Source organism: Haemaphysalis longicornis, unplaced genomic scaffold (assembly GCF_048455015.1).
Source record: "Haemaphysalis longicornis isolate Haplotype H1 unplaced genomic scaffold, Haemaphysalis longicornis Haplotype H1 scaffold_5, whole genome shotgun sequence".
Classification (NCBI taxonomy): Eukaryota; Metazoa; Arthropoda; class Arachnida; order Ixodida; family Ixodidae; genus Haemaphysalis; species Haemaphysalis longicornis.
This window is the reverse complement of record NW_027526385.1, coordinates 71,047,008-71,069,110: the sequence shown is the minus strand read 5'-3', so window position 1 is coordinate 71,069,110 and position 22,103 is coordinate 71,047,008. Positions and strand designations below refer to the sequence as shown.

The 22,103-nt window shown below is 45.4% G+C and overlaps 1 protein-coding gene across 1 annotated transcript; it reads right to left on the bottom strand.

The window, feature by feature from the left end:
- Nucleotides 1–21,786, bottom strand: LOC144138408 (uncharacterized). The gene is made up of 6 exons (XM_077670676.1): nt 21,604–21,786; nt 17,610–17,750; nt 12,072–12,183; nt 6,269–6,320; nt 5,721–5,766; nt 1–1,001 (listed from the first exon to the last, which is right to left on the bottom strand). Exons 1-6 carry the CDS (start codon nt 21,758–21,760, stop codon nt 259–261), a joined length of 1,251 nt encoding a protein of 416 aa, XP_077526802.1. The 5' UTR covers nt 21,761–21,786; the 3' UTR covers nt 1–258.
- Between the last annotated feature and the right edge of the window lie 317 nt (nt 21,787–22,103).

Genomic DNA, 22,103 nt, shown 5'->3' with positions numbered 1-22,103 from the left:
TGCGCCTTGAGATGCAGCTTGTATGAACACAAAGACAATGGAAAAAAAAAAAATCAACTGGTTTAAAGTTCTCAACTTGAAAACAGAACTTACAGCCGGGGTTTTTTTGGGGCACTGCACCAATTCACAGAATAAGAAATTGCGATGGAGAACTCAACCTTTGAGGAGATAAAAAAAGAGGTAGAAAAAAAATGTGGCCTCTTGTAAACAACATTCGTGAACCCGACGCTTGACAGGTCAACCCTGCCCCAGGTCTTCCTAGTCGGCCGACCCCTCCGCAGAACCGGAAGAAAGCAGGTCGTCGCTGTCGCCATTTTTCTCCGGCGACGACTCGGCGGCCAGTCGAAGGTAGTGCTCTTCCTCCTGCTGCACGAGCCACGCGCGCACCTCGAACGTGTTCGCCTGGCACGTCTCGCATCCCCGACGCAAGAAACAGTCGCCGTCCGACGTGGTGTACACCGTGCGGGGCACTCCGCAGAGGTTGACCTCGACCACGTAGTGCGTGGCGACCACATGCGGAAGCTGCGAGGCATTCCACATCACCGGAACGAACTTGACGGTGAAGCTTCCTTCCGGAGGGCGGGGCCGCAGGTTGCCGACCATGAACTCGATTCCGCGACGCAGGGAGGTGCACTCGTCGCGGGTCAGCTCGACGCCGCGCACCTGCCCATCGGTGCTGATGCCGTAGAGGATGGCGCACGGTCGCCAGCTGTTGAGGAAGGAGCAGGCCAGTGTTGCCAGCACGCGCGCCGACGCCATCTTCATGTTGGTGATGGCGAGAAGCTCGCGCGTCTCGTCGCACCGCAGTGGGAGCACGGAATTGCGTATGTAGCAGCGGCCGTTGGTCGGTGCTGGCGGCTGTGAGGGAGGAGGGGGAGCAGTAGAGGGAAGAGAGGCAGCTGTGGAAGCCGCAGGCACCTCCGATGACTCGCCGACTTGTGCTGCCGAACTCGGGACCACCGCAGGAGTGGTAGTCACTTCTTGGGAGGTGTTGCCGAAGCCTGCAAGCATGGACGGCAGACCGTGATACGTTATGTACATGCATATTTGTGCGTGTACGAATCAGACTATAAGCTAGGCTATGCAATGATGGAAGCATTGTGTGCAGTTTTGTTACAAAAGGGATTTATGTTCGACAAGTGTGAGCGCTGTTTAAAGGAACAGACAACCGATTTTTGTCGAGTATGTGTTCTCTAGGCTATATTAAAGCTAGCGTTTCATATACCGGGGTAACCCCAAGCAATTTATAAACGAATTGGCGGAAACAATTTTAATTTGGCACCAAACTTTCTGAAATCGGAAGGGTGGCGGTGCGTAGTGTGGAGACTTGACATTACAATATGTGTCCCGGTCACGTGACCTGCAAACCTAGCAGCTACTGCAACTGCTGAAATGTTTATTCGCTTATTGAAAACATTTTAACACAAGTATTTGTATAAGCTTAAATTGTATATGTATTTTTAAACACTACCTTGAAAATTTTTAAGACACGCCGCCTGCCACTGCGCTGGGTAATTGCTCCCAGTGTGGCTAACTGAGCCTCCATGCCCAGAATCAACGGCAGCGTTCAGTAAACAGACCCAGTGAAGGAGCTATGATGTTTCTGCCCGAGCCAGGGGTGTTTTTTCTGCTGAAATATTCGATTTCAGTTAACAAATAACGCCAACGGCAGCTTAAAAAAATAAAATAAAAAGGACGCGCCTGGGGAGAATCGAACTGCCGATTTCCGCAACGTGCCGATTTCCGCAACGTGAAGCCAGATTCTACCCATCATCCATCCCAAGAGACGGCGCTTTCATGCAAAATAGACTAGTGAATTAGAAAAAAAACACATAAAGAAATAAGGCTGTGATTCACGCTTTTTTAGCTGGGCACAAGTTTTTAAATATCGCTTTTTATCTCGCATACAAACAAAAGTATGTTGCCACTCTACTGTATGTCATGGTTACCAGCATTATTTTTGGGAGGACACATACGGCTCGTAGATATAAAAATTCCGATTTAAGAAGTTCAGGACGTTATCAGCAAAACCATTTCTCATTAAGGTGCTTTAAGAGATGCCCTTTCCTTTGGGATAGATAACATATACCTGACAAAAATCGGTTGTCTGTCCCTTCAATGCTTTAACCCTAACGTTATAGCTGGCTTGTGGGTTCCTTTGTTACTTAGCTACAAGCAGCTCAGTAATGCTTGCGGCATTAAACGCTTAAACTTCTGGTGATGAGAATGCTCACAATTGTGAATAGCCGCAAGCATTCTAGCATTTAGTTTCAATTGTGTAACTGCCTAACATGAAACCACTTCCAAGCCGACCAGATTTCTCGCTGCGAAGGGAAAGCAAACTCTCGTTATATGACACAATGCTGGTTCTTCGCAGATGAAATTGGTGTTCAGTCCCAGTTTCAAACTATTGCAAGGCATTTTTCTTGAGCCATGGCTATGGCACGTCTCTATTAAAACGCAGAACAACTCGACAGAATTTCTGCCCTAATGCGAAAGCTACAGGGCTACCAGTCCAATATTTCATGTCTGTGTGTCCATTCGAGATGAAATGGACGACCTCCTTTTTGTGCCTTCCCCGATTGACAAGCTTGAAGAAAATGCAAACTTCTTTTTCTTACGCTTCCTCCCTACTCTCCTCATGCAATTTCCTTCATTAAACGTTCACCAGCCTCATCACATCCAGACTAACCGTGTATTATATACCGCCATGGAATTTAAGATTCCTGGTCAGTACATTTTCAACCCACATAAGTAAAGGATCACCCCGTTAGTAAGAAATAGCTTGAACTGTCAGTAGGGCTACTTTCTTTTTACGCAGTGTCTAAAGTTACGTCTGACGGAACCCAAAATTGAAAACTAGAGTTACGTCAGACGGAACTTTAAGCCAGTTTCTAGAGCTACGTCCGATAAATCCAGAATTGAAAACTAGAGTTACGTCCAACGGAAATTTAGGCCAGTTGTAGGGCCGACTTGGAATCCGTTAGAATTACCGCATGCTGCACCTGAAGCGATTTGATCTTTTTCAAGGCCGCCTCGATCGCTTTGCACTCTGCCGTTGTTGATGACGTCAACTGGTCAATGCGAGCCGCCCAGGAAACGTTCATGCCGGGAATCACAAAGGCCGCTGCGCTGGTATCGGCTTCTCTGTCGACAGATCCGTCCGTGAACACATGAACACAATCTCTGTACGACTGGTCCAAGTGCTCAAGTTCTAACATTCTTTCCCGCAGATAAAATTTGCCAACGCTCCCTGCGTCTTCTTCAGCAGATAATGGAAAACAGATTTAGCGTTCGCTTCCAGTGGGTCCCTTCCCAAGTAGGAGTGCTTGGAAACGAGGCTGCGGACCAGTTGGCTCGTGAAGCGACATCGTGCACTCGTCTTCTGAAGGTGGCTCCAGATGAACGGCGCATTTTAAAAACAATCATACAAGATCATTTCCGCTCTCTTTGGTGACCACAACATCGACCTTGTGTCACAAAAGGAATGAAGAAAAAAGAGGCAACCTTACTGTTCTGCATCCGAACCAACTCAGCGCGGACACCGCCGTGGCTCCATAAGCTGAACATTATCACTTCACCTCTGTGTGGAACGTGTGGTGCTACAGGCGACATCGGTCATTTTATTATGGACTGCCGAGAGCATGCGGAGGAGCGGTTAGCTTTGTTTAAAGAACTGCAAAGGATGGCTGCTCCGCATGCCTCTTTGAACGATTTAATTTTCCCGGAAGGCCATTGGATCACGAGGAGGGACATATTTCGTTTGATCCTGCAAGTTTTACGTGTCACAAGCCTCAGCGAGTCGTGGTGAATTCCCGCGCATAGCGGTAAAAAGGTGCTGATCGGGTGAGCAATTGCCGGCATACCACGCAAGGCTAGGTCCACTTGTCAATAAACATCACCACCACCACCAACACTTAGGCCAGTTTCTATAGCTACGTCTGACAGAACTTTAGGCCAATGTTTTGAGTTACGTACGGCGTACAGGGTTCGTACGGGTTTCAAAAGGAAAAATTCAAGGGTTTTCAAGGACCTGAAAACACATTTTCAAGGTCCCCATCTTATGTTTTATCTGGGATTATTTATAACTTTTTCAACAAAATGCAAAATTTTGATATTGCCTAATACCTAAAACATTATTGCACATTTGATAGGCGCTATAAGGTTCATGAATGGTCCCCCAGCTTTATTTTTTATTTCATAGTTTATATTTAGAGGTTTTTTTTTCTTTTTTTGTGTGTTTTGCTGAGGCTGTTTGATTTCAAAACTTGGTTAATGTTGCCTGCATCTCCTGCTTTGTCAGCAAGAGTATCAGCTGAAAAAAACTCAGCAAGTGTTGCTGCAAGGCAGGATGAAATATGTACACGTCCACCATGTACACGTAAAAGCAAATGCAGATGGAGCGTATGAGGCACAGCAAACATGCAATGAGTGGCCGTCCACAGACTAAATGGAACATGCAAGGTAGAGAAGAGAAGCCGGCTTTAACTGGATTGCATCGTGACATGGAGTCTATTGAGAAGTGCTTCTTCCAATTTTGCCTCGTAATGACAATCCACTAAACTCGTAATTTCACGCAATACACTTAAACTTGATTGTTACACTGTTTCTTCACATTTTTAACACCTAAAATCCACGACAAACACTTTAAATTCTTATGAAAAGATAGGGCCAGAAAAATCAAGAGTTTTCAAGGACCCTTTAAAAATTCCAGGACTTTCCAGGCCTTAAGATTTACACTTCTAAATTCAAGGGTTTTCAAGGTTTTCAAGGACCTGTGCGAACCTTGGGCGTAATGTAAAGCACACAAAAAATTTTTTACAGCTAACGGCACCAAATACTGTGATGGTCTATATGTGTAATCTACATGCAACATTATTGAAATGGTCGCTTTTACGATACATGACGTCAAATTCGAAAACACAAAGGTTGCTGCATTACGGCCAAGCTGGTTCGGAATGAGTAAATAACAGGTAACATGTTCGACAGCCCCCACACTACTGCAGCGATGTGGGTTCGAATCTCACCTGGGTTGATGGAGTTTTTTTTTTTTTTTTTCAACTAACAAATGTATGATTTTTCTGTCCTTGTCGACGTACACTTCTTTCCATATCCGACACATGCAAGCAAAGGAGAAGACGGGAATTATCAAAATAGAACCTCCTGCCGTGGGCACAGTGCCAGTTTGTAGCGTCTGCAGTTTGTGCCGAGATCGAATTTACAAGGGTCAAGATCTTTTAACAAATGTAATTAATAGGTCTGGGTGCATAAAGCCAGATGATTAATCGGGTTAAAATATTTAACCGACACCCAGACTTATTAATTACACGTGTTAAAAAACTTGACCCGTGTAAATTCGTTCTCGGCACAAACTGCAGACGCCACAAACTGGCACTGTGCCCACGGCAGGAGGTTCTATTTTGATAATTCCCGTCTTCTCCTTTGCTTGCATGTGTTGGATATGCAAAGAAGTGTATGTCGACAAGGACAGAAAAATCATAAATCCTTTAGTAGTAAAAACAAAACAAAAAAACAAAAAACAAAAAAACAACAACAACAACCCCTCCAGGTGAGATTCGAACCCACATCGCTGCAGTGGTGTGGGCGCTTTTATCACGCTCCTGACCACTCGACGGGGAACCGGCGCTGTCGAACATGTTACCTACGCTAGTAGCGCTGAATACATTGCACACCTATGCCACCTGAAGCCATGTACGTACCACTGGGTTTCTGGAAGTCTGCACTTGTGCCGACTGGACAGTTTTGCTGATGGGGGAAAAAAAAATACAATAAATTAAGGCAACCAGTCGCACTGAATCAAGGACAGTGACAGCTAAATTCGTGCATTCAGCCCATTGAATTAAGCTTAAGGTCCCCAAACCAGCTAAACCCTCTGAGCTCACACCACAATCTCGTACATTCATACACCACGCGTTGCATACACCACAGACAAGTGAATCTAATGTACGTCTCAATACACTTTCCCATCACTCTGAGCGTTCCCACCTAGGCATATTTGCAAGTCAGGAACACTAATGCATAAACGTGGGTGAACTCTTTACACTTTAAAGGGTAATTTTTAAGTGAGCTCTTTTTCCACACACGCCTATTTCCACGTCACTGTATTTTTGTGTGAAAAGTCTCCTCCACATCTTCCTTCATTACACCGAGTGACAAAAAACAACCGACAATGTCATTTGTTTTTTTTTTTTTTGTGTGTGTGTGTGTGACTTACAAAGTGCAATACGGGGTGAATACAGAGACTTACATCCTCTAGCTCTGCAGGTGTTGAGCCGTACTGCCGTGGACGAACCTGGAGCCTACAACAAAAAAGAAACCATAAATGTGTGTCCTATGATACGCATGCGTATCATAGACAACTACCACAAGTGGCTGCGATACAAATCACAGGATGCCACGTGCTCCTAGACCACATATATTCCAACAGCATCACAAAGCCGCCACGAAGCAAATGGCCTCACGCTTGTTGCGTAGAATCAAACTGTCGCCCTTCCAAGTTTCACTAAGCTGAGTTTTGCCAGAGTCCTTCAATGCTTTACTGGTCACGAAACTGCTCCGTAACTCAATGGGAGAGCTTCATATGCTGCGTTTGGCCGCCGCGCGGTGGCGCCACCCTCTCACTGAGGTCACTCCTCGAGCGGCGTTGCGCTGGCTCGAACGGCGGAGCCGCGGCGAGTTGTGTTTGTTTTGTGCGGGAAAAAAATGTAACGTGCATATCGCGCTCTCGTGATGCGACTTAAGTAGTTCAACGACGATGCCGAACATGTGTTGCGTCCCGGGATGTCGCTCCTTGTACAACGATACCACAGAAAATGTTTCCTTGTTCTGTTGACCGAGCGACGGGCAGCTGCGTGAGAATTAAAGGGGCGCCATTCCAAGGCAAGCAATGGGAGATTTCAGCTTCGATAATAAGTGAGCGACAGTGTGTGGAAATGCACTGTGTGTGAGAATGGAAAAAGCAATATACCATTTTGAGAGCATCGTGGACCTAGAATTGTACAAGGCTAACTTAAAGCCGGATTTTTGTCATATAAGTCAGGTTGTAGCGGTGCTTCATTACCTGTTTGCAAACTTGTATTACCTTGCGCTCAGGCTCGAGTGTAAAAAAGCTTTTGGACGTCCTTGGGCTTTTACTTTTCATATTTCCGCGAATTATCCCTTAGGGTTTGTTTTGTTTGTTCTGCAACCGCGCGTGGGCGATTCCGGTTTCTTATCTCGCGTTTCAGCCGGAGCGCCCGTTTGCTCTGTCGTACGTCCAGTCGGGCAATATTACTTGATATGGAAAGGGTGCCACCTTGTCGCTAACTTGATTTTTTGTTTCTTCCACATTCTCGATCCTATTTCCATGAATCTGAAATTAATAACGTTCCGAGAGTAATGCATGCATAGCAAACGCCGCGCAACTCATTTTATCGACGTTCATCTGTGCACGTCACACTGCGGACTGCTTCTTCAACGTTTGTGTTTCATTCTAGTCTTTTGTAGTTCAGGAGATCGCTAGCTCGCTGCGTTCAGAAAAGCTTTGTTTCGTTCTTGGCTACGTGGAAATATTCTGTTTCCTCCGTGTGCTGCACATCGCAGCGCGAAAAAATAAATTTTTGTATGCTGGACCACGCTCTTTTGACTCCCTTCGTAACATTGAATTTTTTTCTTGCGTGTGATAAAATCAGTTTTATTGTTCTTTTTTCGATTCCTGTTTTTGCAAGTATTGCAAAGCGTGGATGCAGAAAGACACATGGTGCAACATATATCTCTTCGTGTTTTGATCCTTCGTGTTTCTTCAGCGTTTTTAGATGTTCTCAAGTATGTACCCACTCATCGTAACGACAATACTATTGGGCTACCTCTTTTAGCGGTCTGTGCATTCCAGCGCAATCAACGGATTCATTAAGCGTAGTCTGAACGACGCGTACTTCGTTTCTTTCAGTTTTTTTATTGTATTACCGATAGGCCCGCAGCAGTCCGTGACTACAGCTACCGTATATGTGGCAATTACAACTTTGCTTTAAGAAAAGAAGCAAAATAGATTTTAAAATCCGTAAACACGACGGCGCAGCGCTTGTGCCAGAGCACACAGAAGCCGTTGCCGTTCGCGGTAATTTACTTCGTTGCCGTTCTACGGTAATTTACTTCGAAAAATAAAACTCCATTGAAGGCAGGTGATATACACAATGACTGGACTATTCATCGCTAACTACTACTACAAAAAAAAAAACACTTAATCAGCGCGCAGACACCAAAATCAGCAAGCGTTTGCACGCCAAAAGCTGGCCAATACGCCGCACGCGCGGCGGCTGGATGACCTTCGTGCGGCGGTGGCGCCTGTAGTGGCGCGCGCGGTCCCTATATGAAACGAGCGCCGAAGTTTCGTGACCAGTAAAGCATTGAAGGACTCTGGTTTTGCTAACTGATCAGAAGCAGGCTAAATTACAATTTACAAATAACCGTGCCTCGTTTCTTGTGCTCATGGGAAATGTGCTCCGGCCAGTCAACAGAATTTCCTCCTCCCTTCTTTTAACAATTTCAAAGTGTCACCATAATCGCACGTTTGCACTGACAGACCCTTGAAGATTGAACAGACTCCAGCAAAACCCCACAATGAAATAAACAAATACAACCGAGGTTTTCCACTCCATGCAGGAGGAAGGCACCTACCTACTGCACACAAGTTATCGCACACTACAGCAATGCATGCACAGAGGAAAAAAGAAAAAATTCACACTGGCGGCAGTTATATCGTTCAGGTGGGTGATGGCTGCGGGTGCGCTTAACTGCAAGGCGCAAGAGGTCCCATGCCACCTTTTTTAGATAGAGAGCCCGTGCTTTTCCCACACCTGCCCCAGCAAAGAAGAATGAGCAGTTGACGCATGTAGTACTGTGCAATGCGCCCCTTTCAACAGGTTGCCTAGTGACAGCCTCTCCCTCAGCTTTTTTTTTAAATTTTTTGCGACTTCGATTTCAAAGGGCAGCCATATGCGGGGATTGCTGTAGAGTAAGTTGCAATCTGGCAAAGAGGGCCATCCTGGTATGACAATAAGTGAAGTCCTCAGACCCATAAAAGGCCTGCCCTCTGAAGAAAGCTTTCGTTGGTTTTCCTTTTCCTCGGTCACGAAATGAGCTGTGCATTAGAATGGGGGGTGCATTAGATTCGAATAACTACAGTTTATACGGCTGGAGTGCAGAAAATAAAAAAACCCGGGCCATCTCCACTATCGTGAAACCTGGGGAGCGGCTAAGCATGCAGTGTATAAGTGTATTCTTGGCGCCTTGGCGTTTTTGGCAACGGAGATGAAACCATTTGGGGGCAGGGTTACCAGATTGGGCGAGAAAGCGCCAAATTGGGCGACTTTCATTTTTGTTTGGCTGGAAAAATATATTTTTGGCGGTTGGGCAGGTTCTGGGCAAGTTTTAGGTTCGGGCACGTGCACCAAATTCAGGCAATATTTCAAGCGCAAGCAATATATCTGCTCGCGTTCAAGCGCTCCTACTGGTATTTGGTGCACTAATTCCACGTTGATATCTTAGATCATTGCAACTGTTTATAATCTTCTGAGAACAGCAACTCGGTTGTGTGTGTACCAAGGAGGTTTAAAACCTGTACGCATGAGGCCTATTTCACAACACTTTTGGTTTGGCAATACACGAAAAGAGAATCACTTCTTCCCCTGTATGAATATCGCCTTCTGCAAGCAAATGTTGATGGCCTGTCGGACACATGCGTGATGAAATTCTGGAAAAACGTAAAAAGTGCCACAAATAGCGCAGAAAATTTGATGCTTCCTCTTCTCTCTGAGCTTGTCGTCTTCCTTTTATCTTTGCCGATATCTGGGGCACCATTTTTTCAGAGTTTATTTTTGGTGAAATTCGGAGGGTGTTTTTTAGAGGTTTATTGTTTAGCGAAATTTCGGTGTCTTTCGGAGTTTATATACAATTATTCGAAATTCGGATTTTATTCCACTCTATTTTAAATACTCTAGATCATAAGTGAAATTATGACTAAACAACAGCACCTCCGAACGCTCAGAGCAAACTTTTATTGCCTCAAAAATTTCACAGGCAGACATGGTATATGAACAGTCATGAACGAATGAAATGCGAACATAGAAATATGAACCAGAACACGCCAAATTGAAAACTACAGTTCGTGGCGGTAACATAAGGGCGGGCTATTGGAATATTTTGAAAGCCACATTTCCCAGCTTTGATACTGTAACAAAACCATGCATCAATTTGACCTGCATGGAAAAAAATCCGCGCTATTTGTGTGTTCTGGTTCATATTTTAGTGTTCGCATTTCTTTTGTTCCCGACTGTACACAGGCACAAATAGTTGAAGGCGAAACATGCACGTTTGTCCAATTACAACCTTACAGCTTGTTGCGGTACAGGCTAGCATATTTCACTAGATTTTTGTCGCTGATGTTAGCGCGCTCCTTTCAATTCACGATTTTCGGAACAGGAAATGGCCTTTTAAAAGGTCTCTTCGATTTGGCCTGCACTTTCTGCATGAGTTCAGAATGAGTTCAGCCAGTTCAGTTCAGCGCAGGCGCCACCACTGCCGAACCGGTCCTGCACTTTTGTCGTCTGCTTCGGCACACCTCCCTGGGAGGTGCAGAAGCAGAAAGCCGTGAACTCATCCTGCACTCTTTGCACCGTCGCAAAATCGAAGAGGCGAGTGCTTCACTACCTGAATGAGTGCAGGGAGTGCAGTAAAATCGAAGATACCTGAAGTTTTCACTAGAAATATCTAGAGCGAGAAGTCTCAGCGCGGAGCGACGAAGCACTGGCCTCTGCTCAGTGTGCACTCTCTAAAACGAGAGGGGTACAACAATGTTACTTATTTAATAGCTCTGGAAGTACGAAAAACCTTTCACGAGTTGGCTTATGTCGTCAGTTTCAAGAAACTCAACTTGAAAATCGGCTAACTTGAAATCCGGCTTGCTTGAAGTCCGAACTCCGTCGGTTTTTGCCGCTGCATGCTCTAAAATTAGTTTATCGGATAAATCAGAATTGCCCGAAATTGCCCGAAATTTTACCGGCGAGAGTCTTTCCTTTTTTTTTTTTTTCTAATCCGGAAACCCGGAACCCTACCGATATCAAATGCCACCGTGGAACATGTTTTCAGTCAAGTGTCTGACAAAAAGTGACCTAAAAACCGCATGTCTAATGAAACACAGAAAGTATTCTTCATATTAAGTTTGCTTTGGCAATAAGCGGAGATTGTTATAAAAGTTTTGAACCAAGTGAAGCGTTTTTTTTCCGGTTCAAATCTTGTGTTCAATATGGACCGAGTGGTGATGCCGAGTGATGTACTTACTTCGATCGGTGCTGTTTTTCACCTTGGCCGATGCGCCGGTTTTGCCCTCTTTTGTCTACTGTGTTTTGTGAATACTCATAGTAAAGGTGTGGCCGATCCCAACTTCGGCCGCCTTTTTTTTTTTTTTTTCGATGAAGCCGAAAGATGAAAATGGCTGTGTGTACGAGCCCTCTACAACGGCGCCCCACATAGTGCAGGTGTTTTGGTTTTCTGGATTGTCACCTGTTGCGTAACTACAAGGTGATTTTCCTTTCTTTTGAAAAATTTATGAGCTTTAATGTGCTTTTTAATGTCTTACAAAACTTCGGGCGACTTTTCGGTAAATTTGGCGGGATTTGTTTTTGCGTTAGGCGAGATTTGGGCAAGTTCGGCTTGATGATTGGGCGGTTTTTGGTTGGAGCACCTGGTAACCCTGTTCGGGGGTAGAGGTATACAGGCTTGCCGTAAGTCTCTTGTCCTTGAAGCGCGAAGATCTCCAGCGCGAGGCGTAAACGTGTGTCCCGCTGTTTTTTTAGTACACGATACGTTCTAGTGTCAGGCGTAAACAAGTTCCCCGGTGTTTTAGTACCGTGGCTACATGAGACGACGATTACGATGACGACGTGAGATGCCCAGCCCCTAAACAGAGACAGTTTTTTCCACGCTTGGGAGAGAGATTTCTCCAGACAGACATTGTGTCTGCGGCAGTGGGCATTAGAGGTCAGAGCAAATCCTCCCCCGCACTGGGTACTAACCTCCGTTCCTTGTAACCGGAGTCCAGCACACAGCGCAGGCAAAACTGAACGAGGCGGCGGGTGATGCTGCCTTCGGGGGAGGTCTCCAGAACTTTGTAGATGACTGCAACCACTGGAATGAGAGAGGAAAGAAAGGGGAAAGCTCAGATGACAAGGTGAGGTTGTCAATTCAAAAACTGTACCATATCCCTTCCTAAAAAAAAAAGTTCAGAGAAGCAAGAAAGCGTTCTCGCGTCAAAACTGCGACAAAACCTACGCTAAACGTGCGTTCAATTGATTGTCCAACCTACTTAAGATTTAAAACTCTGACAAGGAACAAACCGACGCAAAGATTTTTCGCACACCGAGTAAACAAATTTACAAACGATCTAAATGCGTGGTTTACCAGTAGTACGTGGTGTACGAGATAAAGGTATACTGTTGTATTCCTTCTTCATGTTTGATGCATACATTGTCTTATCTTGAAATGCTCCGTTTTCATGATTTTCGAGTAACCGATTTGACACAACGGAAGCCCAGTTTGATGCACGTGCTGTGTGTCCAGAGTTTTTATCGGAGCTTTTCGGTCAACCAAGCGGACTATGGGGAAATTCATTAGTTTTTCGACAGGATGGTATCGGCCCACTAAAAAAGCTTTCACTTTGAAAGACTCAGGCATATTTTGCAAAGCGGAACTTCTTCAAAGAGTGAAATTGTCCTAACTGGAAGAAGTGCAAGAAAATGCACAATTACGGCATTGTTTGCGGTTACTCAAAAATAGCAGCCTCCGCCTGTTATGTCAGCTCCTGGAAACCTAGCTGATGCAACATCAGAGACTATTGCACCTTTCTAAGCACATGTGACTTCGGGAATTAAATGCGTTTCCTATTGTGCCATAAGGCACATCATTAAGGATAACAGTACAAACCTCCTGGTCGAAGGCCCCATTGCGCCTGCTTTCCTAAGCCCACCCATGAAACAAAAATTTTTTTACCAGTTTTTTGCTTACTGTATTTTCACACGTATAACCCGCCCCTGCATATAATCTACACCCCCACTTTTAGCCCGCACAAAAGAGAGAGAAAAAAAAAATCCTCGCGTATTGTTCGCACATTTGATACAAGAAAGGCTGCACCAAAGCTACTGCTCAAGCAGCACATCACATACTATGTAGACAGAAAAAGCACATACTCAGCGAGTAGAATACACTGACTGCAAGGCAAGAAGTCCCAATTCACTAATAAAATTCACTTAGAGTGCGCTCGTCTTTTTTTTTTTCTTCCTTCTCCTTGTATGTTTTGCACAATCACTGCCATGGAAGGCGTAGTCAGTGTTACTGCGTAGGAGCTTCACGGGCCAACGTGCATTGCCGTGAAGCTGCACTAAAGGAAAAACCCAGCGTATAATCCGCACCCCTACTTTGCCACTGAAATTTCCATGTTTTTGGTGCGGATTATACGCGAGAAAATACGATATTTTTTAACACACTTCAATGGGTGTTTCCCCAGTTCCATGCAGCATTCTCTCTTTCTTTCTCTGGCAGCACTGTTGGCCACCGACTACGGCCGATGCGACCTTGCCCTACTCCGTCCCGTGGATTTCAGCAGCATATGCGCCATGACAGTGGGGACAACAAACCGAACACGTTCTCCCAGCAAAGGAACACACACTTCGAAAGCCCGCCCCCAGAAAAATAAGACAATGGTTGTTGCCACTCGCCATGAGACACGTATCCCTTTAATTTTTAAGTAAGCACTGTGCAGCTTGTCAGTCCTGCTGCTTTTTTTCCCACTGATTTCAAATACAGTTAAACCTCGTTATAGCGAGACGGGCTATAACGAAATAATGGATATAACGAGCAAATCGTAATTCCCCTTGAAAGTCCCCATAGAAACCAATGTATTTAAAACCTCGTTTTAACGAGGTAAAATTTCCCCGTTACGGGATATAACGAACAAATTTCGTTGAGAAATCAAATTTTGAGCTAATTTTACAACAGTGCGCAACGCGGATTTGAGACAGTGCGTGACGCGGGAACTGTATTAGCAGTTCAAAACTCCCGCCACGCGCGCGAAGCTGGCTGGCGCGCCATGCGGACGCTGCGCCCGCGAAGCCCCCACCCTCCTCTCGCTGCGCACGGCATGCAGACAATGGGGCCCTTCGATTAACAGTGTTGGACTCACCGCGGGCTCCCCGAGAAGCAGTTTGACGTTCGATTTTCCCACGTATCCCTATGGCTTCGGGGAATCCGCGGACTATCCGCGGTGAGCCCGAGAAGAACCCCAATGCACACGGCGCGCGCGGTTGCGTCGCCTTCCTCTCCCCCCCCCCCCCCCCCCCCCTCCCCTCCTCTTTTCCTATCGCCGGCGTCGCTGCTTAGTTGTGTGTGTGTGGGTTTTGGCATATCTTTTATCGTACTGCCGGCGTGATTACAACACCGCGAGTGCGACAGGCGGGAAGCGAAAGCGAAAGACTATCACGCTTGAACAGAAAACGGCTATGATAAAAGCCGTCGCATAGGGCGCGAAGGAAGGTGCACCCCGTCAAGGTGGCAAAGAGACTTTGACTTGTGGACGAGTACGCTGTCCACCATCGTGAGCAACCGAGAGTCCATCGTCAGCGCTGTTGCACATGGCTTGAAAAGAAGCGCTAAGGACGGCGTCGGAGGCTGATGCGGTGGACGTGCTGCGTCGCTACTTCAGCACGCACGAGGGCGGCGAAGATGGCGTGAACGTAGCGGCCGCAGCTGAGGGAGCAATCGCTCGCATCAGGAAGGTGCATCAATGTCCATTTACGGACTTCTTCGTAGCCAAGTCTGTTTGAAATACGAGTTTTGAACTGCAATAAAGTAGGTTCGTGACTTTTCCTTTTTACCTCCGGAATGTGTTTATTTTACTGACTATCGCCGTGCAGCAAGATGCTATTTCGCCCGCTTTTTGTTTTAGGTAACTGCAATGCATAATATTTGCAGTAAATGTCGGCTACGGCTATAACGAAATATTGGCTATAACGAGCAAATCGCGGCGCCCCTTCAATTTCGTTATAACGAGGTTTAACTGTATGCCCATTATTTTTTGAGTCGGTCAATTAGTTCCTAGGATAATTAGAGGTATCCATTTTTGGAGGAACAATATAGACAAAACAGTGTTAGCTGTAAAACTGTAATCCTTTTATTTTCCAATACTATGAACACTGGGGAGTGCAATAAGGAAATCAGTTTTTTGATGCACTGCATGGAACTAATTTTACAGCTCATTAAACCTTGGTGTTTGAAATGGGCATTTGAAATGGTTCCTCGCCCCTGGTGCCACCTAACTTTAATGAGCTGTAAAATTAGTTCCATGCAGTGCATCAAAAAACTGATTTCCTTATTGCACTCCCCAGTGTTCATAGTATTGGAAGATATAAAGATTACAGTTTTATGACTAACCATGCTTTGTCTATTGTTCCTCAAAAAATGACTAATCTCTATATCTTAGGAACTAATTAACTGACTAAAAAATAATGGCATAGTTGAAATCGGTGGGGAAAAAACAGAAATTAAAAGAAGTTGTTTTAAGAGCCATGTACCCCCTTTTAATGCGTGTGCCAACCTACAGGTGCCAATATATAGATCCAGATATGAGATTATTGCATACATTAGTTAAATACACATGAACAGGCACATGCAAAAATGTTGCACGTCAAAACCTCCTTCATCTGCAAGACTTCCGGAAGCGTAATGCCTTTGTGTACACCAGGTGGGAGTGCGAAATTGAGTCTCACTGACCCTTGCTATGACTCCCTTTCGTGTGGCGGAAACATTTTTAAAATGTGGTTTAAGACCCCAGAAAAACTCCATACAGCAAGACATTAACATTTTTAACCATGACGCTGTTTGAGTGGTTGGGCAGGTGAATGCGTGCAGAAAAACCTCATCAAGGGGGCGGGACACGTGCTGCCACCTGTCGGAGGCACAATACTACTGGTACGCGGGGTGGCTCGTTCTGCCGCTTGTTGCAACAAGTGGTGCAGTTTTGGCAGTGCAAAGAAAGGAATTAATGCCAAAATGAAAGAAGCCAAAAGGCCGAGAAGCGGAAATGTAAATCAACTATTCTCTATTACCGTCCCGCCCACCAGAACATACATGCCAAACGGTGCACACCGAAGAGTTCAAAAATTTTGAGCAAACGCCCGTCCCGCTCCACCCTCCGCTATTGTAGGAGCTTCATCGCAAAACAGCATGCGTATGTTACGCATACTTTAATGAACGAGTGTTCATTGCTCTTGGGGGGCTAACAGTGACACCACGCAGAAAACTTGACCGAGTCTCGAAGCATAAACCATGCAGAAAACTTGGCTGTGTCTCCAAGCGTAACCACGCATCAACTTACGCCCGTGCCACACATACACGGAAAATGACATTAAGTGTCCTTAAGATACCAGATGACATTATTTAGGCGGGCCGTGCTACACGCAAAAACGCGAAGGCATTAAATATGTTAGGCATGACAGTGATAATTACCAAAAAAGAGAAATGCACTCATATAGAAAAATGTCGTACAAGGGTTAAAAATGTTTTTTTTTGTGAAAGAAAACGTTATGACAAACAGTGTTTTCTAAAAATAATGTGAGCCGTTTCTAAAAGTGGCTTCAGCAGCTGCCATCGCCTGCCAGCAGTAGCCGAATCCGAAAAATTCGACGACAATAACTCAAGTTGCCGCTGTTTTAGTAAACTTTGTCTCCTCCAGAACTTCGCCACCAAGAGTGCACAAAAAATGGTCTTATTTCAAAGTTCGGCTACGTTTCCGTGTAAACGCTCTGGTGCTGAGTTTCACTCGCTTCATTTGGTGCTCATGGCGTTTGAGAGTAGGTAGATTTAAGGCATTCGGGAAGTCGAATGAGTTGTGTGGAACTCCTAATTAAACCAAAAATGACATTAGGGCGAATGGCATTAGATTTTTGCGTGTAGCAGAAAATTAATCGCATTGAAACTTAACGCATTCAGCACTTAATGTCATTTTTCGTGTACGTGTGGCTGGGTATTATCTGAACCAAGAATAGGCTAGGTGGGGCCGCCAGCTTCTTTGTTTGCCCAGTCTTCGCGCCACTAGTGCGAGGCCGCCCCATCTTTTTTAATATTGGCACTTTTCTGCTGCGAAACGTGGTCAGCCCCCAACGCGGAATGCAGCATGAGGAGCAGAGCAAGTAAGTGCCGCGGTACGCTAACGGTACACCATGGCACCTCAGGATGTCCATAATGTCGGCCCCATAACAACCTCCATAAGTTGGAAAGGGAGGATAAACATCGGCACGGTGGAAGGCAGTACAGCAGTGCAAATGGTTACGAGAGGCACATTGTCATACAGGCACGTCGGCATCCTCGAGTTATCAAGAATGACTGTGTCCATCTACAAACACGCACACAGCTGTCCCTCCTGTTAAGCTAGCACAAAAGGTTGTCGTATTTCTGAAATTCTCACAAAAATGCAGATACAAACAGCCACCATGAAAAAAAAAACGTTTTAAATGCCCCTGCCAGAAAAACAGCAAATCAGTTAGGCCACAACAAATACTCACTGTCAGTGTCAGCCAGCTCATGGATGTGCTCCCAGTTGCGGAAGAACAAGGCCTGCAGAAGGCTTATCAGGCCCTGCTTTTCAGACTCCAGTACAACGGCGCCGTTCTCCGGATGTTTGCCCACAGCCGTCCTCAGACGATCTTAAAAGGGTAAAAAAAACAAAACAAAAAAAACAGCCATTCAAACCATGTACAATTCGTAAAACTTTTCCGGGACAACATTCATGGTAACAACACATGACAACAAGTATTAACAAAGTGACAACAATATGTGTGCACACAATAAATCAGCTTCAAAATTCGCCATGCTGCATTAAATACTTACACGTTGCATTTCGAAGAAACAGCCATTAATTAAAGCGTACAGACAAGCTTTTACCAACTTCGTTTTTGACCAAAGAAGTGCTGTGAATAAAGGACACGTGCCAACTTTTAATGGCGAATAGGCACACAAAAAAATAAAAAGCTCTACGTTCCCAAAATTCCAGTCGCCCTGAATTCTGAGTAACCACTAACGTGTAAGCTGCATGAAGCGCACACCCAATGATCACGCACCAGCAGTAAATCCAAGAAAAGCGCTGAATCTGTGCATTGCAAGGTGTTTGCCATTCAAAGAAGCCTTCGACTTTTCAAGACAGTGGTTCATTCCCACAGACTACACAATTTCCAGCAGTGGAGACGGAAACTGGTAGGGACACTGCAGCGCTCACGAGGCAGCATGGTCAGCAAAGGCCACAACTGCTTAATCAATGCCTGTGCGCCAAGTCAAGTCTCACAGAGCTAGAAGCCGCAGAAAATAGAGTGCTTCCCCCGAAAAATTAAAGCAGTTCCACTCAATGTGAAAGCTGTCGGTAGTGCAGAGCAGTGATTTGCCATAATGGGCTATAGCGCCGTTATCTGCAAACTGCTGCCACCCAATGCAATTCAAATTTCCCGCCTTCGCAGTGCTCGCGCGCCCTTTGCCTGAAACTGCGCCAGTAGGAGCTCTTTTCTTTTTGTGCTTGCATTTCCTCCCGCACGTGCCGACATTGCACTGCCCCTTTTTTTCACTTGCTATCATAAAAACCAACCCAACAACCCATCCTAACTAAATGAAAGCAGGCACTGCTGGTTAATTACGTATATTTTGCCTCAACTGTACCTGCAGTTTTCTTTGCGCTAAACAACGGGGAGGTGTATGACAAGCGCCAGCGGTTCACGAGTTTCCAACACTTATGACTAGATAAACCGCTTGGCTTTCGAAGCCTCTGGGCTACAACGCCGCGACAACGGAACGCCGTGGGGCTCTACTTGGGTCCATCAAGCGATCAACTACGATGACAAGGCAAGCCCCTAAAGTGCTTTGCACTTTAGTGCTTTGCACTTTAGTGCTTCTCCCTGGAAAACAGTTCAGTGCCACTCCACTCTCTGGAGGTGGATTACCAAGAGCTGCTTGTGTGTTATAGGCTTGTCCACTCAAACTGCACTGTCATGCTGTGGGGGCATTCAGAAGAGTGGCCCAGCCGATGTTTTGCGTCTTCCACCCCGTGGCATTCAGGCCCCGACAAGCATTGCACACTTGCACTTGGTGTGTGCGGCCTGATCATCGTCAGTAGTCTCGTTCCACACCAGTCGTGCCCATTGCCTCCCAGTTGTTTTCCTTGTAAGTCAGCTTCACTGTGCAACGTGCAATGTTCGAAAGCCAGCTTACAAAAGCCAAGCTTACCCCAATTTCCCCAAAGCCAGTTTAAGTTCCGGGAAGGCATCTTTCCCGGGGAAGTGTATGCCATCTGGCAACAAAATATGAAGCACTGTGGGCAACAGCTCGTCGAAGGGTGAGTGAGGGTGTGTCAAAGTGATGATGATGATTGCTATTGGTTTCCCCTTTGTAGCGGGGTGATGACGTGACATCTTACCAAAAAGGACTAATATACCCATGTTTTATACTCTTGGTTTAAAACTAGCGCTGCTTAAGGCAGGCACTAAGCTTATTAAGCACAAAATACTTTTTTTTTTTCTGTTACAGGTGGTAACTGTCCTAGGCAATATTCCCCTCTCTGCTTTTTGTCCACCAGCATTCTAATCTTTTTTTCGTCCCCTCGACAGCCTTGAAGTTAACTTCCTCTGTGCTACCCTTAAATCCTAATATTTTTTAAAGCCGAATATTTCCCCAATGTAGATTTGAATGGATACACTCGCATTCTAACATTATGTGCCCCATAGTTTCTGTTTCTTTTCCGCCGACCACGCATACCCTATCACTTTGCGAATACTTCCCACAAAGCTCTTAGTTCGCAAGCAACCTGCTCTAGCCTTAACTCTTTCGGGACCGCCGGAAAAAGTGACGAAAAAGGGAGGTCGCGGTACAAATTTTTTATTACATAAAGCAAAGGCACCATCCTGCCTTAGCATATACCAAAATGCAGCTAATTATATGTTCTTTGACATACAATACCAAGTTTTACTTCAACACTGACGATAGAACAATAAAAAAATCTGAAAGTAAGAACTTCGTAAAAAAATTACAAAAAAAGATGGAAAAAAGTGTAAATATAAAAATATTAAAAAATATTAAAATAATTTCAGGATATACAAAATCTAACACAATGCTTTGTTTCTTCATCGCAAAAGTTTGATGCGGCTAGGTGTAACTGGTTTTTTGTTTTGTGTGTGATCTCTTTGGCACTAAGGCCATGGCTACGTCGTTGCCCAGGTACACGCCGGGCTCTCGTCTCGGCGAAAACTTCATCCGTTTCTGCACTGGTGGCAGGAGATCACCACCATAGGTAGTTAACACCCTAGCGAACAAATATAAACCAGCCAGAACATATTTTGAGCGCACATATTTACTCCAGAGCCAATTGAAACCGAAACCAACACCCACCTTTGAGCGCGATTTGATGTTCCAGGCTGATCGACACCCGAATCCTCACTCGAGCTGAAATCCGATCTCTAAAGCCACATTCCGACTCTTCACTGTCTCTCTCATCGTTAAAATCCACAGTAGAAGGCGAAGATATGCGAGACGAGACGAGGCGGATTTCTTATCGCGCTCGCGCGAGTATGACGCAATGTTTGTTTACATTTGAAACCACTGCCCGTCAGAATAAAATATCTGATACGTTGCCGCCTGGCGATAAAAGAAGAAACTTCACAAAAGAGAAAACTCCAGTTTTCAAACTATCTCCCAGATGTCGCTAGGTGTTCCATCGAGCGAAAATTTGTATTCTGCAGGCTCGCGAAACCATCGATCATATGGGATCGATGGCCTATGGAGCGGTCCCGAAAGAGTTAAAAAGCAAAGCACTGCCCTGGGAATTATTATAGAAATTTTCCTTTCTGATGTTCAATTTCTCAGCCCTGTACATCTCTAACGACATTCCAGTTTCCATTTTTTCTCTCCATTTATTCGTTTCAATCTGCCTTGCCTCTTTTTTGGTTACCTTGGCTGCTTTAGATTCTCCACTGCTCTTTCCGTATTTCATCGTTAGCCTTCTATTCTTCCTTAACCAATGTGTATCAACGCTTTTCAAGTATAGGTACCTAAACACCCTAGCGGCCCACCTACGTTGATCCATTGCTCTTAACCTCCTCTCAAAACATATTTTGAGAAGGGGGAGAGAAGAAAAGGGGAAGTGAGAAGGGGGGTGAGCAGGCTTCACCGTGCGAGACATTATGTGGAAAAACCAGCTTACATAAATCAGGCTCACAGGATCTCCTTAAAGTGGGCTTCACTACTAAACACATATGCATTGCTGAAAAGGCCTTTTTATAGGGGGCGAAATGCCCAACTATGAAGTGGCTGAGCCAAACAGGTGGCCGATGAAAAAGGGAGGGCTTTTCTTGCTCTACACACGCAAAAAAAAAATAAAAAAAAAAAGGTGTCCTATAACAGCTTTGCTTCAAAATGTCCCCAAAATGCCTACACAACCAACAAACAGCCGAACAGCATACTAGCTCTTTCTTACAGTGCACTCTCAACGTTCACTGCCGTATTCCACGAGACGTCACCTACCCAGCACTTTCATCACGCAGCCGGCCTTGGAAACGGCGTGACGACCAGTCAGCCGTCGGCACAACTGCGACAGGCATCGGATGCTGGCCATCCTCGTCTCGTAGTCAGGGAAGAAGAGCAGCTCGACGAGCACGGGGATGACTCCATGGGACGTCATCTTCGTCACCAGGAACAGGTGGAAAGGCACTTGCAAAGAACAATCAGCATTCTTTGAGTCCGCGACTGCGCATGCGCGGAGAAGTCGTATGAAATCGGCACTCTGCTTTGCATGCCCTAGGTAATCTAGCTATGGTTAAAGGGGCCCTGAAGACAAAATACAAGTTTGTTTATTTCGAAAGATCCCAAACTTCAAACGGTCGCAACTTCTGCTACAGATCAGCTAGAATAATAATGTTAGTCCTATTGCACTCCTTGATTTGCGCACAGTTCACAGGTACCTTGTTCAGCTGCACCCCTCCAGCAGTTTTTTTACGAAAGCTGTCAAAAAATCAAATATAAAA